The 24020-nt window shown below is 47.6% G+C and overlaps 1 protein-coding gene across 1 annotated transcript in view; it reads right to left on the bottom strand.

The window, feature by feature from the left end:
• The window catches only part of KMT2A (lysine methyltransferase 2A), a gene marked incomplete at its 5' end in the record, with an annotated part of 94728 nt that overhangs the window by 18819 nt on the left and 51889 nt on the right, over positions 1 to 24020 (bottom strand). The window contains 18 exons of the mRNA XM_081098550.1: positions 1647 to 1724; positions 2280 to 6519; positions 6716 to 6901; positions 7090 to 7250; positions 9476 to 9554; positions 10012 to 10129; positions 10387 to 10545; positions 11232 to 11369; positions 12003 to 12109; positions 12400 to 12593; positions 13079 to 13152; positions 13445 to 13555; positions 14770 to 14943; positions 16902 to 17086; positions 17505 to 17618; positions 21434 to 21554; positions 21762 to 21857; positions 22246 to 22392. Of these exons, the coding sequence (XP_080954676.1) occupies positions 1647 to 1724; positions 2280 to 6519; positions 6716 to 6901; positions 7090 to 7250; positions 9476 to 9554; positions 10012 to 10129; positions 10387 to 10545; positions 11232 to 11369; positions 12003 to 12109; positions 12400 to 12593; positions 13079 to 13152; positions 13445 to 13555; positions 14770 to 14943; positions 16902 to 17086; positions 17505 to 17618; positions 21434 to 21554; positions 21762 to 21857; positions 22246 to 22392 (6482 nt within the window). The remainder of the gene's footprint in view (positions 1 to 1646; positions 1725 to 2279; positions 6520 to 6715; positions 6902 to 7089; positions 7251 to 9475; positions 9555 to 10011; positions 10130 to 10386; positions 10546 to 11231; positions 11370 to 12002; positions 12110 to 12399; positions 12594 to 13078; positions 13153 to 13444; positions 13556 to 14769; positions 14944 to 16901; positions 17087 to 17504; positions 17619 to 21433; positions 21555 to 21761; positions 21858 to 22245; positions 22393 to 24020) is intronic.

The raw sequence follows: 24020 nt of genomic DNA, 5'->3' as shown, positions 1-24020 counted from the left end.
CTTACATTTTTTTCTCACCCTTAGTATTGGGAAAAGGATTAAAGAACACTTGCTAGAAGCAGTTCTGGAATCACTTAAGAGCAGCTTAAGTTGGCTGCTTTCGGTTGCTTCCCACAATGGGCCCCAACCGGGGATTGAACCCGCAACAGTGAAATATATACTAAAGGGGATAGTTAGGTAAATTACTGTAGATCACACACGGGAGCCAGAGGCCGCCATTAAAATATAAAGTGCATCTATAAACACTGTACCGAAATGCCCACACAATTTGGTAAGCGATAAAACCAGGTAAAGAACAGTATGTATAGCATTACTCATTCTATGTAAAAAGAAGTATATACATGTCCTTATGTATGCCACATATATCTGTGTATGCATACAAAGGTCTCCCAGCCCGGCCGGTATGGCTCAGTGGTTGAGCGGCAACCTATGAACCAGGAGGTCAGGGTCTGGTTCCCGGTCAGGGCACATGCCCAGGTTGTGGTCTCCATCGCCAGTAGGGGGCATGGAAGAGGCAGTCAATGTTTCTCTCATTGATGCTTCAATCTCTATATCCCTCTTTAATTCAAATCAATAAAAACGTATTTTAAAAAATGTCACCATGGATGAAAACAAATTGTTAGCAATGTTACCTCTAAGGAATAGATTGGGATGGGGTCAGGCAGGATGAACAGGGAACCATTATCCATTATTTAAATAATCCCATACGGTATGACTTTTATTAAAGGAACTTTGGCACCCTGGCCGAGTGGTTCAGTTGGCTGAAGCATCGTCCTGTGCACAAAAGGGTGGCAGGTCTGGTTCCCGGTCAGGGCACATGCCTGGGTTGCGGATTCAATGCCTGGCCGCGTAGCGTGCGAGAGGCACCTGATCGTGTTTCCCACATGGATGTCTCTCTCTCTCAAATCAATAAACATTTTCTGTAGTGAGGATCAGAACACACCGGCCACACAGATCCACACGCACAGGCTCCGGTGAGGATCAGAACACACCGGCCACACAGATCCACACGCACAGGCTCCGGTGAGGATCAGAACACATCGGCCACACAGATCCACACGCACAGGCTCCGGTGAGGATCAGAACACACCGGCCACACAGATCCACACGCACAGGCTCCGGTGAGGATCAGAACACACCGGCCACACAGATCCACACGCACAGGCTCCGGTGAGGATCAGAACACATCGGCCACACAGATCCACACGCACAGGCTCCGGTGAGGATCAGAACACATCGGCCACACAGATCCACACGCACAGGCTCCGGTGAGGATCAGAACACATCGGCCACACAGATCCACACGCACAGGCTCCGGTGAGGATCAGAACACACCGGCCACACAGATCCACACGCACAGGCTCCGGTGAGGATCAGAACACATCGGCCACACAGATCCACACGCACAGGCTCCGGTGAGGATCAGAACACACCGGCCACACAGATCCACATGCACAGGCTCTGGTGAGGATCAGAACACATCGGCCACACAGATCCACACGCACAGGCTCCGGTGAGGATCAGAACACACCGGCCACACAGATCCACACGCACAGGCTCTGGTGAGGATCAGAACACACGGGCCACACACGCAGGAAGAAGGGTGTTTGATGAGGACTTGGTCTTGGAGACCTTCCTCTGCTCACCCCGGGGGCTGCCCACACTCCTGTGCCGCCGGCTCCCCATCAGCCGTGTCCTGCTGCTCGGCCTCTGTTGCGGGGGCCCTGAAACAGAACCGTTAGCACGTATGCACCAGGGTGGGGGTCAGGCCACAGAAACGACAGTCGGGCTCTGGTAACCTCGTGAGCGGAATCCCAGCCCGTGGCGATGCTTGGGGTGTGGGTGCCCTGCCCACAGCACCAGGAGTCTCTGGAGCACTAGGGAGGTTTTCTATCTCGATCTGAATGGTGGCTCCCTGGGCGCATATATATGTAACATTCACTTGTGCACATCAGACACGTTACACTCTGAGCAGGAATAACCATCCCTCGGCCTCAGCAAAGAGGCAACAGCAGCCAAACAGCAGCCCGCAGCGGCACCGTGTTACATCAGAGCCGAGCAGAGACATGGTTCTATGCAGGAGACCCACTGCTCACGAAGGCATTGAAGTTTGCTCTATACGTCACCACCGTGAGTGAAAAAACAATCATTTAAAACCCAGAACACACCTGAGCACTGCAAACGTAGCAGAAGGCTGTCCCTCTCACAGATAGCCCCTTCCCCAGCCTCTGCTCGGGGCCCGCCCCCACAGACCCAGCACGGCCGACACTGGCTCTCACCCTGTGGACGAGGTCAGGCAGGACGTGGGGGCCTCCTGGTCTGGAACGTGTGCTTCCGAGGAGCTGGTCCGCAGGTGGGAAACCTTGTGCTTCTTGCCATTCCCTTTGTCCAAAGGCAGCTGGATGCGCTTGCTTTTTGATTTGGGGTGAGCGCCTGGCACGGAGGGGCTTGCAGACTGGGGTCCAGAGGGGGAGCCCACAGGGGAGCCCGCAGGGGAGGCCACGCGGGCCTGTCCGGCAGAGGAGGCCGCCCTCTTTGGCTCCAGCCCCAGGCTGTTAGGAGCGTCTGCTGTCTGCGCCAAGCCCGGCCCCTGGGTCCCTGGAGCAGCTTCAGGATCCCGCTGGGAAGGGAGAATTCCCGCTTTGCTGGCCAGGAGCTGGCTCACATGCTGAAGCTGATAGTGATCTTCAGCATCCCTGGAGGGGGAGGCGGCCGCTAGGACCCCTGTCTGCGTCGAGGGGAGGACGCAGACGCCAGATGCAGCCGTCATCGCCGCGGTAGAGGGGGTCTGCAGCGACCCCAGCTGGGGAAATATTCCCGAGCTGGGCGGCAGAGCCCCGGGCTGGTCCTGGATCCCCAGGCCCTGCTGGCTGGCTTTAATCAACAGGTTGCTTATGGGGCCAGTGTCTGGGGCACCCAGCAACCGCGGGTTGGTCAATGCAACATGTCCCGGAACCGACGCACTACTCGTAGGGGCTGTTGTCGTTTGCATGGATACGACATTCAAGACTGAGGAACCGGACGCCAAGCCGGCCACGGGCCCCGAAGCGAGGTGGCCAGTGTCCTGGCTCCCGGTCGACGTGCCCGTCGCTGTGGCAGGTCCGCCCACCGTCTGTGGTAACAGGGGTGCCTGTTCAAAATACATGACGCCCGACTTAGACCTTTTTATGATGTTGGGGACAGTCCGGTGAGATGATGTGTTAAGTGACCCCAAATCTAACAGGTTGGGGTGATTTGGAAGCTGGGAGGGTGTGAAGTTAATCAGTGTCATGTTAGAAACCACATCGGAGGGGGCAATGTTTGAAGGGGTGCTAGAGGGAGCAAGCTTCTTATTCTTTCGGGTCTGCAGGCGAGATATGGGTCTTTTCTTGAGTCCAGAGGACGGAGTGACTACCGTGGTGCTGAGGTCTGTCCTCTGGCTGGCTTCAGACACCAGAAGTTGGGGATCTGGAGGAGGCTGCACCCCAATGAGCAGGCCTGGAGGAGAACTGCTGATGGTGGGCGGGAAACTGCCCTGAGCAGCTGTGGGGAAGGGGTGTAAGTGCTGGTGGTGAGGCACGGGCAGCAAGCCTTTGCCAGCAGGAGGGAAAAGAGGCTGAGGTGCCTGCAAGCCTGGGTTTAGCCCTGTGGTCAGCGCGAGGCCACTGCCCATGGGCCCCAGCACGGAAGGGTTTGCCTCCATCACACTGGGTGCAGAACTAACGGAAGAGGTCAGCTGGATTTTCTGGGTCACGCCGTTTGGCAGAGTCTGGAGCACGTAAAGTGGTTGCATGTTCTGGTTAACGACAATGAGCTTCTCGGTGGGCGGCTTCAGGTGGGGAGGCGTGGTCTGCACAGCCGCATTAGAGATCTGAGACGGGCCGGGGCTCTCGGCAGAACTGGGCCCGTATTTCTGGTTCTGGATGGGCACAGAAGGGGAAGCCGGTACCTGGAGGCCAGGGGTGCTGCTGCTCCGAGTTAAATCCTGACTGCTGCCACGGCTCTGCTCCACTGCGCCGCACGGGGGGCTGGCGAGGTCGGCGTCCATGTGTCCCTGGATGAATCGGTCGGGAGTCATGTGGCCTTCGGGCGCGGGGTCGACTCCCGGGCTCAGCAGCGCTGGGTCATCCTCGGAGGCGGCCACGGGCTTCTCCGGGATGGCGACTCTCTTCTCTGCTGCGTCGGCGATGACGGCTAGCCTGCCGGGGTTCTGGCCGGGGACCGTGGGGCTCCGCGTGGTGAGCACCGAGAGGTCGGACGGCAGCTCCAGCGGCAGCTCGAACTGCTCTTCGGCCGAGATGGACGAAGAGACGCTGCTGTCCACAGGCTCCGCGGTCGGCAGCTGCTGAGAAAACACTTCGAACAGACCCATGTCCTTCTCACGGTTGCTGTCGAGGCCCAGGCCCTCGCCCAGGGTCAGGAGTTCCGAGGACGAGGACTCCGGGCTCTCCCCCAAGGCCTGCATGGAGGGCGTGTTCTTCAGGACAAAGTCCATGATGTCTGAGGGCAGGATGTTCCCGCAGTCGTCGCTGTTGTTGTTGTCGGAGTCCGACTTCAGGAGCTCGGGGTTGTAGGTGTCCAGCAAGGCCTTGTCCGAGGGGGCGCTGGGGTGGACCCTGCGGCTGGACTCCAAGGAGCTGAGCTGAGCCTCCAGGGAGTCCTGGCCCTGGGTCTTCCCTCGGCTCACCGAGTGGCAGTTCTCCGCCTTGGGCTCGCTTTTGTGGCCCACAGAACTCTTGATGACATGTTCCTTCTCCCCGTCTTCGGGCCGGTCCAGCTTGAGGTTCTCTGTCCCGTTCTCTTTCCCGTTTCTTTTTGGAATCTGGCCGGTCTTCCTCGTGGTGGCCGTGACACTGGTATCGCTCTCTGTCCCGTCGTCAACACCATCCAGCTGTGAGATTCTCGGGAGATCACACTGCTCCTCCTCCCGAAACAGGCTGTGGGCCGCCAGCCGCTCCTCCGCCCCCGCCGCGATCACTGTCCGGGTGAAGTTGTAATAGTACAGGTCGTCCTCGTCGGAAGTGCTCAGGTCATCAGCCCCGTCCACCTGCCCTTCGGCTGACCTCTTGCCTCGTTTCTTCCCCGTTGAGCTGCTGTAGAACGGAAGGTCTTCTTCCCCGTAGGACCGGACTCCGTAGAGGGGGGTGAGCCCGAAGAACATGTTGGAGCGGGCCCGGGCGCTCCGACGGGGGTACCTCCTTTTGAAAGACCCGTCCTCCTGGGGCTTGGGGCCGTCAGGAAGCATGAGGTTCCGGTCCTGGACGGGAAGAGTCTGGTAGCTGTTGCTCGGAGGCTCCTGGGAGGCGTTACTGGGGCTTGGCTGGGCCCCTGGCCCAGCTCCTGGACTCCCGGAGGCTGACACGGGCTCTGCCGGCGAGGCTGACTCCATGTGCAAAGGGGAAGCAGGGCTGCTTTCCTTCAGGGCATTTCTGGACTGACTCTCACCTTCCATCTTCAGGGGTGTCAGTGTGACTTTGACCGTGCGTTTTCGGGGTGTCTGTAATTCCGTGGCAGGGCCTTCTCCTTGCACGGACGGAGCTTTGGGGACTCCAGGAGCAGCAAGGACTTTGTCCCCAATCTTATCAGAAGACACGTTGTTACATGGCCGTTGCCCTGGAAACTCAGGAGTCAAACCTTCATCTGCAAACTCCGCCTTGGGGTGTCCCTCCTCACCAGCGGCGACCTGACCAGGCTCCAGGAAGGACTTACTGGAACGCTTTTCTTTGAAGGTTTCTTTACACGACTTTTTCCCTTTCTGTCTCCTGTCTCTGGAGCTAGATCCCACCTGTTCGTTGATGACAGATGATCGGTGGCTCACCCCCGACAGCTTCGAGGTTTTGACGTCCGTGTCGCCCTCGGCGGGGGGACACCCTGCCTGGGTGGGGTCTGGACGTGGGTCCCAGTCATTCCTCTGCCCTCTCGGATGGAGCTGGGGGAGGGGGAGGGCCTCTCTGGAGGAAAACGGCACCGAAGAGAATTCCACGAACGTGCCCGTTTTACTAACACTTGGTTCGCCAGATGGTGGACTGTGACGCTGCGGAGCCGGTTTAGGGAGGCCGGGGTGGGCCACGTTATGAGCGGAGCCCTCGGAACTCTTGGAACTCAGCATTTTGGTCTTCTCTCCTTTCAAAGAGGAGCTGCTGGAGGCCAGGTCTGAAGCGCTGGGATGCTTCATTTCTGAGGATGAAGAGCCATCCACGGGACTGGCTTTGGTGGCCACCATCACCACTGTCCTCTGCAGACTGGAAGAGGTGGGAGTGTTTTGCCTTAAGTTGGTATTTGAAGTCAGTGGCCCTAAGACATGATCCACTGCTTTGGCACTTGGCTCCAGGTCCGTAGTGGCCCCCGGGGTGGAGACGGAGGAGCCACTATTCTTGGAGTAAGTGCCCCCCGTTCTCACTGGAGACATCATCCGGAGTCTCGACGGCCGGGGAGCTGAGGAAGGAGCGCTGTGCCGCCGGGAGCCGATGCTTCGGAGCCCCGAGGAGAGTAAGGGGTCGCCCACCGTGACGATTTCGTGGGTGGTTGGAGTAGGGCTTCCTACAGGAGAGAGAGAGTGACAAAGTCTATCACAGACAGAACTGCGGGTAGCCACTGGCTTAAGTCTTGGCTATGTATATTTATAGGTAACGAAAAACCAACATTTTCAGTAAGTATAAGTCACTAAAATAAAATGGCCTGAAAAAAATTACAAATTCCCGTCTGAGCTGACCTTGGAGTCAATGAAAGCCTTTACCTGCAGAAGGCAGTGGCCGACAGCCAGGGGACCTCTGTGTTGGAGAATAACTGGGTGTTCGAATCCTAGGAACCTTTGAGATGACATGATAAAAACAGGAACCAGAGGTTTGCGTATGAGGAGGTCGGTCTGGTGATGAAGGACTTACAATTTCAGCTGCGTTTTGACTTTCTTTAGATGACATTTCTGTGGTAGGATATAAAAACCCTTACTAAAAACAGTCCAATTAAGGTATCAAACAAATGGCCCAATAAAAAACCAGCTGTTAAGGAAATTTTCCAATGAGACCTCCCAAAGAAGTGACATTCTCCGCATGCTTCAATCCCAGGATTCCCAAAAGTCTCATTCAAGTGACACCTTGGCTAAAGACCAACCTGCAAAAGATGTTGGACTGTGGGCAATGGTCCTGTTTTCGTCGTGCTCGACGGTGCTGTTGATGTCTGGCTCCACGGCCGGCGGGCGGCACTCCACGATCTTGCACGTGTACACGCAGCGCTTGCGGGCGTCCGTGGTGCTCCAGTAGACTCGGGAGCACCTGCGAAGGTTGGTCGGGACCAGCAGTGGTGAGGGTCCAGAAGCAAAGACTAGCATTTGCCAAAACCTCTTCTTATCCTAGATCCCTGGTCTCCTTGATTTATGGAATTTAGCTTTCTTTCCTGGACTTTTACAGATTTCCCAAACTAGGATGTTCCAAGCTTTCTATTTTATTAAAAAAATATTTTTATTGATTTCAGAAGGAGAGAGAGGAAGAGCGAGATAGGAATATCAATGATGAGAGAAAATCACTGATCAGCTGCCTCCTACATAGCCCCTCCTGGGGATCAAGGCCCCAACTTGGCATGAACCTTCGACCGGAATGGAACCTGGTCCCGCCAGTCTGCAGGCTGACGCTCTACCCACTGAGCCAATGTTCAAAGGCAGAATGTTCCAAACTTTTGAAAGTCCTTTTTGCCTCGTCCCTCAGAAACCAACATCAAATCTTTTTTTAAAAAAGTGTATTGTAAGCAGGGGATGAAAGCAGTAAAGTGTCCTAAAATGCAGAGAAAAATTACTAACTCCTGCAAGAAACAGAACTGGCCCTCAGGAGGGACCCCTGGCCCACAATATGTACACAGGGAGGAAAGAGCAAAGCCGGATGTTTCCTTGGGAGAAACACCCCATGAGACAAGGGAAGTGTAACTGCTTCAGACGTGCTGGATGCTGAGGGGGCCTCGTTCACACAAAAAGTTGCCAGCTAAGTATGGAACATAAACTGTCGTCAGAATTGGGATGTAGACTAAGTTGAAGTATATATAGCAAAATAGGACTCTAAAGGGGGAGCGATAGAAAGGGAATTTTGAATTTATATTGTCAGCTTGTTAGAAGTTTAAACAATTTACTGCATATGGAAAAGATTATAAATTCCTACTGGAGAACCTGATTATTTTTGTGGGGGTTGTATTTTTAGAAGGACCTGGAAAATGTAAACCTGAGGACAGAGGCACAAGGTGTGTGTGACCCATGACAACAATCTGGACTTCTGAACCCACATGAATGGAATCTCAAGAGACTGACACCGTGTTTTCTATTTAGATTTTATTTATAAACTAGAGGCCCGGTGCACAGATTTGTGCACTGGTGGGGTCCCTCAGCCTGGCCTGTGCCCTCTCACAATCCAGGAACCCCCCACACCAGGGGATGTCAGACTGCCAGTTTCAGCCCGACCCCCGTAGGCCAGGCCGAGGGACCCCACCAGTGCACGAATCCGTGCACCAGGCATCTAGTATGTACATAAGATTTTTGGTTAATCTCTTTCCATCCTCCCTCCTCCCCCCTGAGATTCATCAGTCTGTTCCATGTTTCCATTCCTGTGCATTGAGTGTCTGCCCCCTGGTGTTCAGTGTGCATTATAGCTACTGGTCAAATAGTCGCTTAGGCTTTTATATACATAGATTATTCTGAAAAACAATTTTTTTAAAAAATTTAAATTGCCGAAACCGGTTTGGCTCTGTGGATAGAGCGTCGGCCTGCGGACTGAAAGGTCCCAGGTTCGATTCCGGTCAAGGGCATGTACCTGGGTTGCGGGCACTTCCCAGTGGGGGATGTGCAGGAGGCAGCTGATCGATGTTTCTCTCTCATCGATGTTTCTAACTCTCTATCTCTCTCCCTTTCTCTCTGTAAAAAATCAATAAAATATATTTTTTAAAAAAAATTTAAATATAGTTAGCTGGTGTACAATAGCATATCAGTAATATTAGTTTCAGGTGTACAATATAGTGATTTTACTTTTTAAAAAAAAAAAAACGTTTAACTTTATTTTATTGATTTTAGAGAGATGAAGGGAGCGATAGAGAGAAAAACATCGATTTGCTGTCCCACTTATTTATGCATTCACTGGTTGCTCCTGTATGTGCCCTGAGCAGGGACTGACCCTGCACCCTTGGTGTATGGGGACAATGCTCTAAGCAACTGAGCAACCGGACCAGGGCAGTGATTCAACATTTTTATCCCTTACAATGTGACCACCCCATTCGTTCTAGCGATCAACTGCCACTGTGCAAACTTATCATGATATTACTCAATGCTTTTCTTCCATAACTGGATTTAGCTGACATAAAATGATACTTTAGTCCTCATCTGTAAGAAGTAGCAAAAAAGTAATTAAATTTTAGTAGCAGTTAGAAGTAACTCCCAAGAGTGGCTCTACACCTAACAACATGACCAGTGCTTCAGGGTGCTAAGGCTGTGGGGCGGCTGTCTTCCCTGTGTGACAGTACTTACTGGTATCCAATTGGAAACAGCTTGTCCTCACAGTCAGACAGATCATTGAGAATTCCCAAGCAGTCGATTGTCATGGAGCCTGGCCAAGGAGAGAACAGTGATTAGAGGAGATAATGGTACATCTATCTATCTATCTATCTATCTATCTATCTATATATAACAGTCTAAATGACCGTTCGACCATCTGACCGGTAGCTATGACACACACTGACTACCTGGGGGCAGACACTCAACACAGGGGCTGCCAAGCTGTGGTGACTTGGCAGCTGTGTTTCTTGGGTGACGCACCCAGAACCAGAGAAGGGAGTCCGATTCCAGGGTGCGTCACCTGAGAACCACCCTTTCATGATCCAGGACCCCTCGGGGGATGTCGGAGAGCCAGTTTTGGTCCGATCCCTGCAGGCCAAGCCAAGGGACCCCACCAGTGCCCAAATCCATTCACTGGGCCTCTAGTATAAAATAATTTCATAACCAAAGACTAGAAAGTACCCCAATGCTACATCCAGCCTCCCCTACAACCAAGGCCCATGTCCTACCAATCATCATGTGAATATTTTCTGGTTCCAAGCCATTAAGGAACTTCCTCCTCAAGCTGATTCCTTCAAAGTCCACAAACACTCTTCTAAAGACTTCAAATCCATTCTCGGGAACCACCTAAAATGAAACCCAAGAGGAGCTGTTACTTGGCTTTCCCTTCGCAGATTATGCTCACAATACGGCCTCTCTCAGAGGGGCAGCGCACAGCTCTCAGAATCACCTCTTCCACCAGGAGAGCTCCTGCATCCCGCTAAGAGGAGCAGGTGATAGGGGACAGCTACAGAAGGTAAAGCCAAGTTACGACTTGCTTGCTATTTTCCATCTCTTCTCCCTGAATTCCCGGAGAATTCAAGAAGCAACGCAAGCTCTCTCACCTCGCCTTTGATCATATCGCGGTGCCGCTGGCAGTACACCTTCTTATCGTCCAGGAAGACGCAGTTCTTGGCCCGGGAGCACATGAAGTGGTAGTTGCTGGTGCAGGAGGTGAGGCAGCAGCCCACAGTGGCGCCCGGCTTTTGGCAGAATTCGCATCGCTGACAACGCAGAACAAACACAGCCCGGGTCGGGTATTCAAATATATTTCAAGCCATTTTCTACCTCCCCATTCCAGAGTTTCCTAGAAGCAATTTTGTTTATTGATAATAATCTGCTGAATCACAGGGAAGGGATAGGAGCTATAAAGTCTTCTCCACAAACCTTCTTTCTCCCACAGTCCATGGGGCCCTATAACTACTAAAGTTAAATATTATGACTTGATTTAGAATTTGGACCAAAACAGTTTTTCTTCTAGGATGCAAGATGGATTTAGAGAAGAGGAAGCTTTGAAGATCAAGGCTAAAAACATCATCTCTCTAGAAAGCTATTCTATCCGAAAGAACTCCGTTCTAGAAAGAGCATACGAACCTGAGACATAATGGTGTTCTAGTTACCAGGCTTAACAGACACACTTATCACGTAGTTAACATTTCCCTGTCACTAGGCTGTGTCACCACCTTATTCTGTCAGTCACAATCGGGGCGCTTGTCCAGGGAGGACACTGTCCTTTTTCGCCCATACTCCAAGGGTCAGGATAATCAGCTGCCACAGTGGACACCAGTACTCAGTATGGCTGACCACCCCGAAGGCAGATAGACGGGAAACAGCCGTGAGGCAGCACCTAGCCACAGACAGCACGTCTGGAAACCGAGGAGCCTCTTTGACGGCATTCCCGTGTCCTTACCAGCTGCTTGCCCCGGATCACAGCCATGTGCACGTTCTTCAGTGACCCGTCGTCGTCTTCAAACACTTCTGCCGACCACAGAGCGCAGTTCACATGTGTCCACTCATTCTGGCCAATGTACAGCAAGCGGCCAGCATCCTGGGAAACAAAGAGGTTTCTTTTCTCTTTAAAGATTATGTCAAAGAAAGTTTTCCTTGATATTTGCTTTACCTCAGTCAAGACAACTTCAATAAACTAACTGAAATTCTTTAGGTGAACACACACATTAAAAACAACCAGACTTCTTTTTCAATGTTCCTGTTTCCACTTCTGTCCTTTCTGATCGCCTCTCCCACAGACAGGAGAGTCAGAAATAAGCTATGTGCCAGGCAGGGCGCAGGCCTTACACCTCACCTCTTTCGGTCCTCAGAACCACTCTGAGGTAAGGATTCTTCTTCTTATGCTCATTTTAAAGGTGCAACTGAGGGTAGAGAGGTTAAGCTCCTTGCCAAGGCCAACAGCACAGAAATGGACCTTAACCATCCTGCTCTACTACATTAAATACATACAAGGCATTTAATGTGCAACTTGTATTGTACTGACTTTCAAAAAGGCTATTTGAGAAGATAGAAATTATAGATGTCAGCAGGTTAATTTAAGGCAAATCATCTTTCAAATCAGTTATAGAAATAACCCCAAGTTCCAAAACACCCAGGCATCAGGCTTAGACACCAAGGTCACACAGCTCATGCTGAGCATCTAGCAAGCAGGGCCCGTGGCTGAGGTACTTACATTAGCACTGTCATCACCGTAAGTCAAACACAACGCACACTGTCTGTTATCTTCTATGCCTGGGGGTGGGTTCAGTTCTGGACTATCTTCTCGACTCCTATCAGTACCTTGGAACCCAAAGACACCCAATTAAAACTGGTGATACTAATTTTGATCTCCAGGAAAAAGAAAACAATTTGGCTCAAATAGCCCATAACCTGTAAAATGAACACTTTCAAAAAGTGTGCAAAGTTATGCAATCCTACCACTTTAAAATTAGAGTATTTCTATAAATTTCTTGTTAACATTCCAAGTGAAGCAAAAAATAAATGATTATTACATTTAAGGATCATGTGAAAATTTCTAATGCGCAAGGACATTGAATTTAGATTCACAAGCCAATCACTGGCATCCTTACTCAAAGCCGGCGGCGTGGGAGGGTGCAGGGGAGTGGGCGAGTCCGGTTCTCCAGGCCCTTTGGGTTTGGGAGCCGGAATGATTTTCTTCATTAAAGGAGGCTGCTCAGTGTGGCCGCTGTCCTCTCGCTCCTGCCACTGAGCATAATTATGGTCAAGTGAAGGTGGAAGCACTGCGTTGGGTAGCATCCCACTGCTGGAAATAATCGATTCGACAGGCTTTACTGACTCCATAGCGCACCCAGAACTGTATACAATAATGACATTCTTGATCTCATCGGGTCTTGGCCCGGGCACGAGCCAGTCACAGAACGTAAGCACAAGTCCCAGTCTGTAAACCGCCTCATCACACCGGACTTTATATTATTTTAAAAACATAATCTCAATGTATGACTCTTGATTACACTTCCAGAAGCAAGTGATAACTTTCTCAAAGGCTCAAAAGGATTCACCTGAATAAAAATGTAAGATTAAATATGGGGACTCAGAAGGCAGAGAACACCATTGGAAGTGAATAATAGGACCCAATTCTAACAATAGACCATGACATACACCGTTGTCTCTAAGCCGGCACTCAGAGCATTTCAACTGACTCAGTTTTTAATATTACAGCCTACTCTTGAGAAACCTCAATCTAGAAGTGGATTATATGAGAAAAAGAGTAATACAGAATTTACTTACTTGCTTGATACTTTATTTGGTTCCCAAAACCTGGACTTTTTGACACTGAACCATGGAAAAACACGTTCCATTTGCTAACAGAAAAACAAACAAACAAACAGCATGTAAACACGTGAACATTCATGTGGAAACCACATAAAAACATCGTCACACAAGCGCCCGCCGGTCCGAGCACGACGTGAGGCTGCCGACGGAGACCACCCACTCCGGGGCCTCCAAACTCCCCGCCAAGGAACCAGGAGTGACTACAACCAGAAGGTGCCCTATCCACAGAGCAAAGCACCGGGCAGGAGAGAAAAGGTCTGCTCTGTTCCGGGGCAACTCCCCGCAGACAAGCATGGAGAAGGGGCTATTAAGGTAGTTCACCCGGATGAAGAAGGACTTGACCATGCTGTTGGCTTTTTTGATCTCCGGCTGCCCTCCGTCGGAATTAATGGCTGCTTGGATGATCTTCACGATGTCATCACTGAACTCCAACTGCAGACAAAAACAAAGCATTAACTATTCAAAGACCGGGGTGCTCTCAAAACCACTTCCTTTCCCTCCTAACCACCCAGCCCAGAGGGCCCACAGGAAGCTAATGCCTTATTTTCGTACAGTGCAGTTTCTATTAATATTTTTTCTTTTTAAAAAATATATTTTTATTGATTTCAGAGAGGAAGGGAGAGGGAGAGAGAGATAGAACATCAATGATGAGAGAGAGTCATGGATCGGCTGCCTCCTGCACGTCCCTTACTGGGGATAGCCTGCAACCCGGACATGTGCCCTGACCGGGATCAAACCCGGGACCCTTCAATCCATAGGCTGATGCTCTATCCACTGAGCAACACCAGCTAGGGCCAGTGTGGTTTCTCTTTAGAGGAGGCATTTGAGATTCAGTTCACGATTAACTTGTGGAAGTCAAGAGATGAAGGCTGATAAAGCAAGAATGCAAACAAATGAGTTGTATCACGGTAAGTTACACCCAGCAGGGCTACGATATTTTATTTAGACTAAAATGAATTAATAACTAAAGAGCAAATATGGACCATGAGTTAACAATCGTTTCCTACAGTTTAAAAACCATAAAATTAAAATGCATCTACCTACAAATGAATATCCTATACAGAAAGACATTGTTCAGATGTTATCTCAAAAAAGTCAAGCCAGTTAACTTCACACTGTCATTTTTTCCATAAAATTCTTTAAAAAGTATCTTTTTACTGGTTTGAGAAAGACAGAAAGGGAGAGAGGGAGAAAGGGGGGCGGGGGGGGGGGAGAGAAACATAGATGACAGAGAACCACTGATAAGCTGCCTCCTGCACACCTTCCACCAGGGATCAAGTCTGCACCCTGGGCAGCACTGCCCTGACTGGGAATAGAGCCGGCGACCTCTCGGTGCATGGGGCGATGCTCAACCAACTGAGCCATACCAGCCAGGGCCATAAACAGTTTTAATACAAAAATGACTTCAATATGAAAGTAATTTTCAGAGAACTCAGATGAAAGCCAAATAAAACGAACCACTGAAGACACTGATCTTCTGAAACAAAGGGCTAAAACAAGCCACATCTTTTTAGGTATTTAAAGCCACATGACATTTCTAAATATAATACAAGTCATCTTTTAATGCTTATCCCGCCTCATCTTCCACCGAGAGCACAGGAAACTGACTTGGCACTGGAAAAGTTGGTAGTTGGCTGCAGACATACCACAGACGTGTAGCTCCCTTGGTCCATCTTCCGCCTGACCCCTTCCAGATCTACAGGCTGCTGGTCCTCCTGCTTGCTGACCTCCGTGAGCACAGGCGGGTCCGGGCCCTCTGGGGAGCTGCGGGAAGGTAGGCTCTCCTCTGTCTCGGGGTTTAAGTCTGGAGGCTTGGCAGCCTGTTGCCAGGAAAGACAGGTTCACTAATCTAACACTGAAAACGAGGCATGTAGGCAAATTCTATAAAAATTAATAATGATGGGACTGATTCATAATATAAAACGTAAAGAACATGGAAATAAGAGATTTCTCCAATTTCAGAAAAGGAGAAGTTAAAATGAGCCAGCTATCTAGGCTAATTTAAGATTTTGCTTGGTCAATTCCAAGCCTAGTATGAAGAAATAGAAACTGTCCGGCCAGCGTGGCTCAGTGGTTGAGCGTTGATCAATGAACCAGGAGGTCAGAGGTTCAATTCCTGGTCAGAGCACATGCCCAGGGCGCGGGCTTGACCCTCAGTAAAGGCCGTACAAGAAAAAGCCAATTGATGATTCTCTCTCATCAGTGATGTTTCTCTCTCTCCCCCTCTCTCTTCCTCCCTGAAATCAATAAAAATATGTTAACCACCCCCCCCCAACCAAAAAAAACCCCCAGAAGCTCTCCAGTTGCTTTTGAGTAAGTCATAAATGGCAGCTAATTTTCTTTTTTTTAATATACTTTTTTTGTTTGTTTGTTAATCCTCACTTGGGGGTATTTTTCCATTGATTTTTAGAGACAGAAGAAGAGAGGGGGAGAGACAGAGAGACACACTGATGTGAGAGAGATACATCGACTGGTTCCCTCCCACACAAGCCCCAACCAGGGGCCAGGGATCAAGCCTGCAACCGAGGTGCGTGCCTTTATCCACAATCGAACCAGGCCCCTTCAGTCTGAGCCAAACCAGTAGGGCACACCTAATCTTCTTGCTTAAAAAAACTAAGCTCTATTAAGGAGAAAGCAGCAGCCTAAGTCTGAATTAACGTTCCCACGTGGTTCTGCCAGCCATCACACTGTGTTCCCAGTGGCTAGTATAGATGTGCAGTCCACAACTTGTATGGCTACACAGTAGCAGTTTTCAAACTGTACCCTGAGGAGCCCCAGGGGTTCCCCAGAGCTAAGGCATCTCTAGCTCCTTACCATCTGAGATGAGGCCACCATGCTCTCTCACACCTCGGTTACAGAACTGCCTCTTAACCACTCTCCTGCTTGGCTTCAGACGTCTCCAACCCTTTCCCTCTCTCCAGTCAGAATCATTTTTTTTTTTCCTAAAAAGCAACTCTGATCAGGTTACTCTTTTTATTTTAATCCTCAGCATAGGATATGTTTTTATTGATTTCAGAGGGAAAAACCAGAGAGGAAGAGGGAGGGAGCGGGAGAGAAAGGGAGGGAAGGAGAAACAGAAAGAGGGAGAGAGAGAAACACCAATCGGTTGCCTCCTGAACTTACTTCAACTGGGGATCAAGTCTGCAACCTGGGCATGTGCCCTGACCGGGTATATAACCTACAGCCTTTTGGTGTGTGAGATGACGCTCCAGCCAACTGAGCCACCCGGCCAGGCTTGGTTACTCTTTTGGGTGAAGGCCTTCATTGACTCCCTATAGCCTTTCGAGTATAAAGTCCAAACTTCTTTAAGGCCGTTGAAATATGCCTCCTTCCTATTTCTTACCCCAAAGAAGGACGTGTTCTTTTTAAAATGTTTTTATTTATTTCAGAGAGAGGAAGGGAGAGGGAGAGAATGAGAGAAACATCAATGATGCGAATCATCAATTGGCTGCCTCCTGCACACACCTCACTGAGGATGGAGCCGGAAACCCCAGCATGTGCCCTGATCGGGAATTGAACAGTGACCTCCTAGTTCAGAGGTTGGGGCTCAACTACTGAGCAACACTGGCTGGGCTAGAAGGTTCTATTCTTGGCTCTAAAAACATTTTTAATGATTTTAAGGTCAAAACAAATCACCTCAACGACTGAATAAAGCAAAACTAAATGAAGCAAAACTTTTTTAAAAAAAGGAAAAACTCCCAACCAACCAAAAACCATTCTGGAAGTAAAAGCCACCTAAGAACAAACTCTCAGCACCCAAATGGAGACGCGGGCCTACCTGTCGGTAGCGTAACAAATGGCTGGTGGTCCGAGAGTTCAACAAGGCCGTCAGCACCTGCTTCAGGGAGCTCTGCAGCGCCTTTTCGAGGGCCAGCCGCCACTCCGCAGGGTGCCGCACGGTACAGTTCACACACGTGTAGGCCACGCTTTCTGGCAGACTAGAGAGAATCTCATACATCTCATCTGGGAAAGCAAACACCTACCATCATAAGGCGCTCTGCAGAGCGGGAGGGAAGAGGAGGCTAGGCCACTGCACTGCAGAGGAAGCTGTCAGTCAGAAACGGCACTAAGACTAACGTCCCCTGGGAACTCGCACCTATTGCTCTTCAGAGACGTTATCAACACTGATCCAGACTCTGGTTATCGCGGGATCGATAGGTCATGGTACCCGCAAAGGACAGCAAGTAGCTATTTCAGAGGGACATGTTCAAGGTAAATGGGCACAAACTCCACACACTGTTGTTGAGTCTAAAGACCAAGAACTTAATTACAAAAATTCAAACAACACTGCCATGATTTTTACATCGGTAGGACTTTGGGGGCTGTCAGTGTAGCTATCAGAAGAAGGAAACGGTAATAAAAAGACTCCAACCTTCTGTACCTGAAAGGTTCTCACATTTGGAATGGACCCAGCGATCACATTTCCCACACTGCATCATCTTGCTCTCATAGTCGTCATCGTCATAACACTTATCGCAGAGCGGGCAGAAGTTTCCTGAAAGGAAAGCAACGTGTTCCGCTAAGTGCTTTGGCTCACACACCACTGCATCCCCAGGCCTGGACTTCTGCATGTGAACCTGACCTAACAGGCAGGACCCGTCCGGCCGGCGTGGCTCAGTGGTTGAGTGTCAACCTAGGAACCAGGAGGTCAGTTTGATTCTGGTCAGGGCATATGCCCAGATTGCCGGCTCAATCCCCAATAGGGGGTGTGCAGGAGGCAGACAATCAATGATTCTCTCATCACTGATGTTTCTCTCTCTCTTTCCCCCACTCCCTTCCTCCCTGAAATCAATAAAAATGTATTTTTTAAACAAAATAAATAAATAAAATGCAGGAACTACTTAACACATGTCAGCATGGACCGACCAAGGAATGTGCACATACCTGGAAAGCAGCAAGATTATCCTGAGCTCTTAGAACAGGCCACTAGTTCTCTAGGCTCATTATTACAGGTCATGAGGTAGATTTTACAGATAACATAATAGAAAAAGAATGGCAGAGAGAACTTTCTCTTAAACATTCCAAAGAAATGCTTAAATTTTAAAAAGAGATGAGGGTATGGGAGTAATTTACACTTTTCTTTATTCCCAGGGCTTTTATAGAACGCTTCTAAATTTCAGCACAATAAAGGACCTTCACTAATCTGCTTTATCCATGTATCCCCTATTATTTTTTACTTAATAGACTATAAAGAACAAGACTGTCCTTCTCAAACTCTTCCAAAATATTGAGGAAGAGGCAATACCTCCTAACACATTCTATAGAGCCAATGTAATCCGCATACCAAAACCTGGCAAATATAACACACACAAAAAAGAAAACTACAGACCACTATCTCTGATGAATACAGATGCAAAAACCCTAAACAAAATACTAGCAAATAAAATACAACAGTACATTAAAAAAATAACACATTATGATCAAGTGGGGTTCATTCTAGGGCAGCTGTGGGCAAACTACGGCCCGCGGGATCCGGCCCGTTTGAAATGAATAAAACTATTGAAAAAAAAAGACCGTACCCTTTGATGTAATGATGTTTACTTTGAATTTATATTAGTTCACACAAACACTCCATCCATGCTTTTGTTCCGGCCCTCGGTCCAGTTTAAGAACCCATTGTGGCCCTCAAGTCAAAAAGTTTGCCCACCCCTGCTCTAGGGGCACAAGGATGGTTCAACGTATGCAAATCAATGGAATACACCACATTAACAAAAGAAAGGATAAAAATCTTTTGTATGATCTTATCAACACTTGCAGAAAAAGCATTTGATAAGATACAATATCCATTTATGATTAAAACACTGAATAAAATAGGGATAGAAAGAAAGTACCTCAACATAATAAAGGGCATCTATGATAAACCCTCAGCTAATATCATGCTCAACGGTGAAAACTGCAAGCTTTTCCCCCAAGATCAGGAACAAGACAAGGGCGTCCACTCTCACCTCTCTTCTCCACACAGAGCTGGAAGGGCCAGCCAGAGCAATGAGGCAAGAGAAAGGAATAAAAGGCACCTATCTACATAACAGGGCAGGAAGAAGTCAAACTGTCACTTTTTGTGGATGACATGAGTCTGTACATAGAAAACCATAAAGATTCCACCAAAAAAATACTAGAAACAATAAATAAATGCAATCAGGTTGCAGCATACAAAATCAATGTGCAAAAATCCATTGCCTTCCTGTACACTAACAACAAAACTTCAGAAAAAGAAATAAAAAACAAAACCAAAAAACCAAAAAACAATTCCTTTTGCAATTGTAACCAAAGGAATAAAATATCTAGGGATAAACTTAACAAAAAATGTGAAAGACCTATATGCTGAAAATTACAAAGCATTATTGAAAAAGATAAACAAAATGGAAAAATATCCCGTGCTCATGGATTGGGGGAATCAATATAGTTAAAATGGCCATATTATCCAAAGCAATTTACAGATTTAATGCAATCCCTATCAAAATACCAATGTCATTTTTTAAAGAAATAGAACGAGAAATCATTAGATTTGTATGGAACCACAAAAGACCCCAAATAGCCAAAGCGATCCTTAGAAAAAATAATGAAGCTGGAGGTATCACACTAACTGACGTCAAATTATACTACAGAGCTACAATGATTGAAACAGCATGGCATTGGCAGAGAAAGACACACAGAGCAATGGAACAGAATAGAGAACCCAGCTATAAAACCACATGTATATGGACAGATGATTTTCAACAAAGGAGCCAGAAACACACAATGGAGTAAAGATAGTCTCTTCAATAAATGGTGCTGGGAAAACTGGAAAGCCACATGCAAACAAATGAAACTGGATTAATTGGCCCCATGTACAAAAATTAATTCAAAATGGATCAAAGACCTAAATATCAGACCCAAAACAATAAGTTACATAGAAGAAAATATAGGCACCAAACTTAAGGATCTTGGTCACAGAGAGTATTTTATGAACTTGATCCCAAAGGCAAGGGAAGTAATGACAGAAATAAATTAATGGGATTACATCAAACCAAAAAGCTTCTGCACAGCAACAGAAACTGACAACAAAACAAAGAGGCAGCCAACCAGATGGGAGATATTTGCAAACAGTAGTTCCTACGAAGGTTTAATCTCCAAAATATATAAAGAACTCATAAAACTCAACACCAAACAACTCAATCAAAAAGTGGGCAGAGGACGTGAACATACTCCCCTCCCAAGAAGACATACAAACCAATAGATATGAGAAGATGTTCAAGCTCACTGGCAATGAGGGAAATGCAAATCAAAACCACAGTGAGCTACCACCTCACACCTGTTCGAGTGGCCATTATCAACACGACAAGCAACAACAAGCGCTGGAGAGGTTGTGGGAAAGGGAACCTCGTTCACTGCTGGTGGAATGTGGACTGGTGCAGCCACTATGCAAAGCAGTCTGGCGATTCCTCAAAAAATTAAGAATTGAGCTACCATATGACCCAGCCATCCCACTCCTGGGTATATACTTGAACAACTCGAAATCATGTAATCACAAAGATATTTGCGCCCCTATGTTCATGGCAGCATTATTCACGGTGGCCAACACACGGAAACAGCCACAGTGCCCTGCGATAGAGGACTGGATAAAGATGTGGTCCATGTACACAGTGGAACAGCCATCAGAAAGGATGAAGTAGCGCCATTTGCAACAGCATGGAGGGACCGTGAGAACATTATGCGAAGTGAAATGTGAGAAAAAGCCAAGAACCATCTGATTTCACTCGTATGTGGGATATAAAACGGAAACTTGTGAACACAAACAGCAGTGTGGTGACTGCCAGAGAGAAGGGGACAGGGGGTGAAGGGGTCTAATATATGGTGACCGAGGATTTGACTGTGGGTGGTGGGTACACAGTGCAATATACAGATCTTGTAACATAGAAACCCACACCTGAAACCTTTATGTTCATGTTGACCAATGGCACCCCAATTTAATTAAACATAAAAGAAAATAAAGTAAAATGGTTGCCTCAGTACCACATAAAATCATTTCTGAAACAATCAAATATCTATGTACCTCACTTTGGGAAATAATGGCTCAGAGAATTTCTTTGTGTTTAGTTAACTTCCATAAAAAAAATTACAACTACTTAATTCTTCCCATGACCTAATAAAACATGCCTCGCTGCTATAATTCTCTGTGTAAAAGAAAGACCAGAAACTTAGTAAATGTGCCTAAAGGGAAACCTTGAAAAGACGTGTAAGACATTTATCTTATGCCACGTGAGTGTTCAATTCGCCTCCAAAACATCAAGAACAACATCCAAAATCCGACAAAACTCTTCTGGGAGGTACCTTTAGCAAAGAGTTTGGCACAGTCGTGGCACAGTGAGAAGTCGTGGGACCACTGTGCGTCCCAGCCTTTGCCTGGGGTGGTCGATCCGCAGCTCTTGCAGCGCACACACTTGGTGCAGATCTGGAAAGGAAGGAAAGAAATGCAGTAGAATTTCTTATCTTTAGTAGCTCCTAGAGGTGACTTCTCTACTGGGATGGCTTTTTCTAATAACGAGGCCAAAATAATTGTTACACTGACATCCTCAAGCAAGGACATTCCTATTGTAAGTCACCCAAGCCCACAGGTGCACGACGATCCTCTCTGGAACAGCACACAGTGCGCACTCACCCAAACTTTCTTTTTCTTTGTAGGTTTGGTGGGGTAGTTAGGTCCTAGGCACTCAGGGTGATAGCTGTTTCGGCACTTATTACATTCCAGCAGCTGCTGTAAGAAAAACACCAAGGCAAGAGGATGGGCGTCACCTCACTGTCACTAAACACCTGTCCCTGCCTACCTCATTTCATCTTTAGGCAAGTTTCCTCATAAATTATTACTCCCCATTAAAGCCCATGAATTTACTTCCTGCCAAAGGCACTCAGCGGTGAATAACCTTATCGGGTAGACTTGCCTTATTTGGGGGATTTTATCCAATGCCACGTCTTGTGCAATATCCCCAAAATTAAAACACAAAAATAGGCAACTGATTTTACCCAATCAAATAGTCAAAACAGACTAAGCCAAGAGAAAAAAATAGATGCAAAATCCTAAAGGAAAAGGCAGGAATGGAGACAGAGAGCAATCCTCCAGGCAGTTCTATTGCTTAGCCGTGTACCTTTGTGGCTTGATGCTGCCTTCCACACACGTGACAGAACTTGCAGCGACGGCAACACCAGTTTTCCAGCTGGTCCTCCAGGGGGCGCTCGTTCTCCTCTAAACAAAACCTATGGAAGGGCTCACAGCAGACTTGGCAATACACAAACTGGGGAAAGATGGAGAGAAAAGTTATAGAATAGCATGCAGATATATCAGCCAAATCCTACACACATCCTTTGGGAGTTAGGAGTATAGTGCTCTCTATATTTTATTCAGCATATAGTCATTAAGCAATCAGTATATTTTTCAACAGCACATACAGGGCATTGCAGGAGATTCAGGGAACTAATGTGGGAGTAATAAAATTATAAAGTAACAAAATAAATACAATTCAAGACTTCATATGATGTGCTAAGTGACACAAGATAGCTATAAACAAAGAGCTATAGGGATGGTGTTAAAGATTTTCTACAATATTCTAAACAGTTGTAGGTTCTGGCTTATCCTTTCCGTGTCTAATTCTAGAAATAAATTATTTTCATATCGATATTTTTAAAAATTCCAATGAGGGTGACCCAGAATTTTCTTTTTTTAAAAATATTTTTTTATTGATTTTATTGATTTCAGAGAGAAAGGAAGAGGGTGAGAGAGAGAGAAACATCCATGATAAGAGAGAATCATGGATCGGCTGCCTCCTGCAAACCCCACACCAGGGATTGAGCCCACAACCCAGGCATATGCCCTGACCAGGAATCGAACTGTGACGTCCTGGTTCATAGGTCGATGCTCAACCACTGCGTCTTGCCGGCCCCAGAATTTTCTTTGCCTAAAATAATTATTGGGACAACTGGTAAAACCTAAATAAGGTCCATAGATTATCAGGGGTGGGCCAACTTTTTGACTCGAGGGCCACAATGGGTTCTTAAACTGGACCGGAGGCCGGAACAAAAGCATGGATGGAGTGTTTGTGTGAACTAATATAAATTCAAAGTAAACATCATTACATAAAAGGGTACGGTCTTTTTTTTTTAGTTTGATTCATTTCAAACGGGCCGGATCCGGCCCGCGGGCCGTAGTTTGCCCATGGCTGGGTTAGATAATAATAATGTACCAATGTTACTTCCTGTTTTTTAAAAAAATATTTTTATTGATTTCAAAAAGGAAGGGAGAAAGAGAGAGAGACAGAAACATCAATGACGAGAGAGAATCATTGATCGGCTGTGAATTGAGCCCCCAACCCGAGCATGATCCCTGGCCAGGAACTGAACTGTGAGCTCTTGGTTCATAAGACACCAGCCAGGCCTTATTTCCTGATTTTGGTAATTATAATATTTAGAGGTAAAATGGCACATGTCTGGAACTTGCTCTCAATTTTTTAGGAAAAATATGTCTACTTATATAAAAATGGATGTATATTTTATTTATTTTGTAAAATATAAGAAATATTTGTGTAAAAAATACACAGAGAAAAGAAGAAAGGAAATGGAAACTATTAACATCTGGGGACTCCAGGTGAAGGGGAGATGAGGGTTCTTTGTACTACCCTTGTGACATTTCTGAAAATCTGAAATCATGTCAACATAAACATTTTTTACAACGTGCATGGTGGGAGACGCCGTCAGGCACTGGCTATATTGTCGGAGGCAATGAGGCCGTGCGCCATCCATCCTCCAGTTCCGGCTTTAGGAATTCTGTGGGATTGCTGCGCGCAACCGTGCAATTTAAATTAGAGCAACTACACTCTGAAAAAAACATGTTTTATCACAGAAGTTTAAGTCCCAGTGCTTAAGTAAT

The sequence above is a fragment of the Myotis nattereri genome, assembly GCF_964212035.1.
Source record: "Myotis nattereri genome assembly, chromosome: 9".
Taxonomy (NCBI): domain Eukaryota; kingdom Metazoa; phylum Chordata; class Mammalia; order Chiroptera; family Vespertilionidae; genus Myotis; species Myotis nattereri.
The sequence above is the reverse complement of the archived record's forward strand: the minus strand, read 5'-3'. Positions and strand labels throughout refer to the sequence as shown.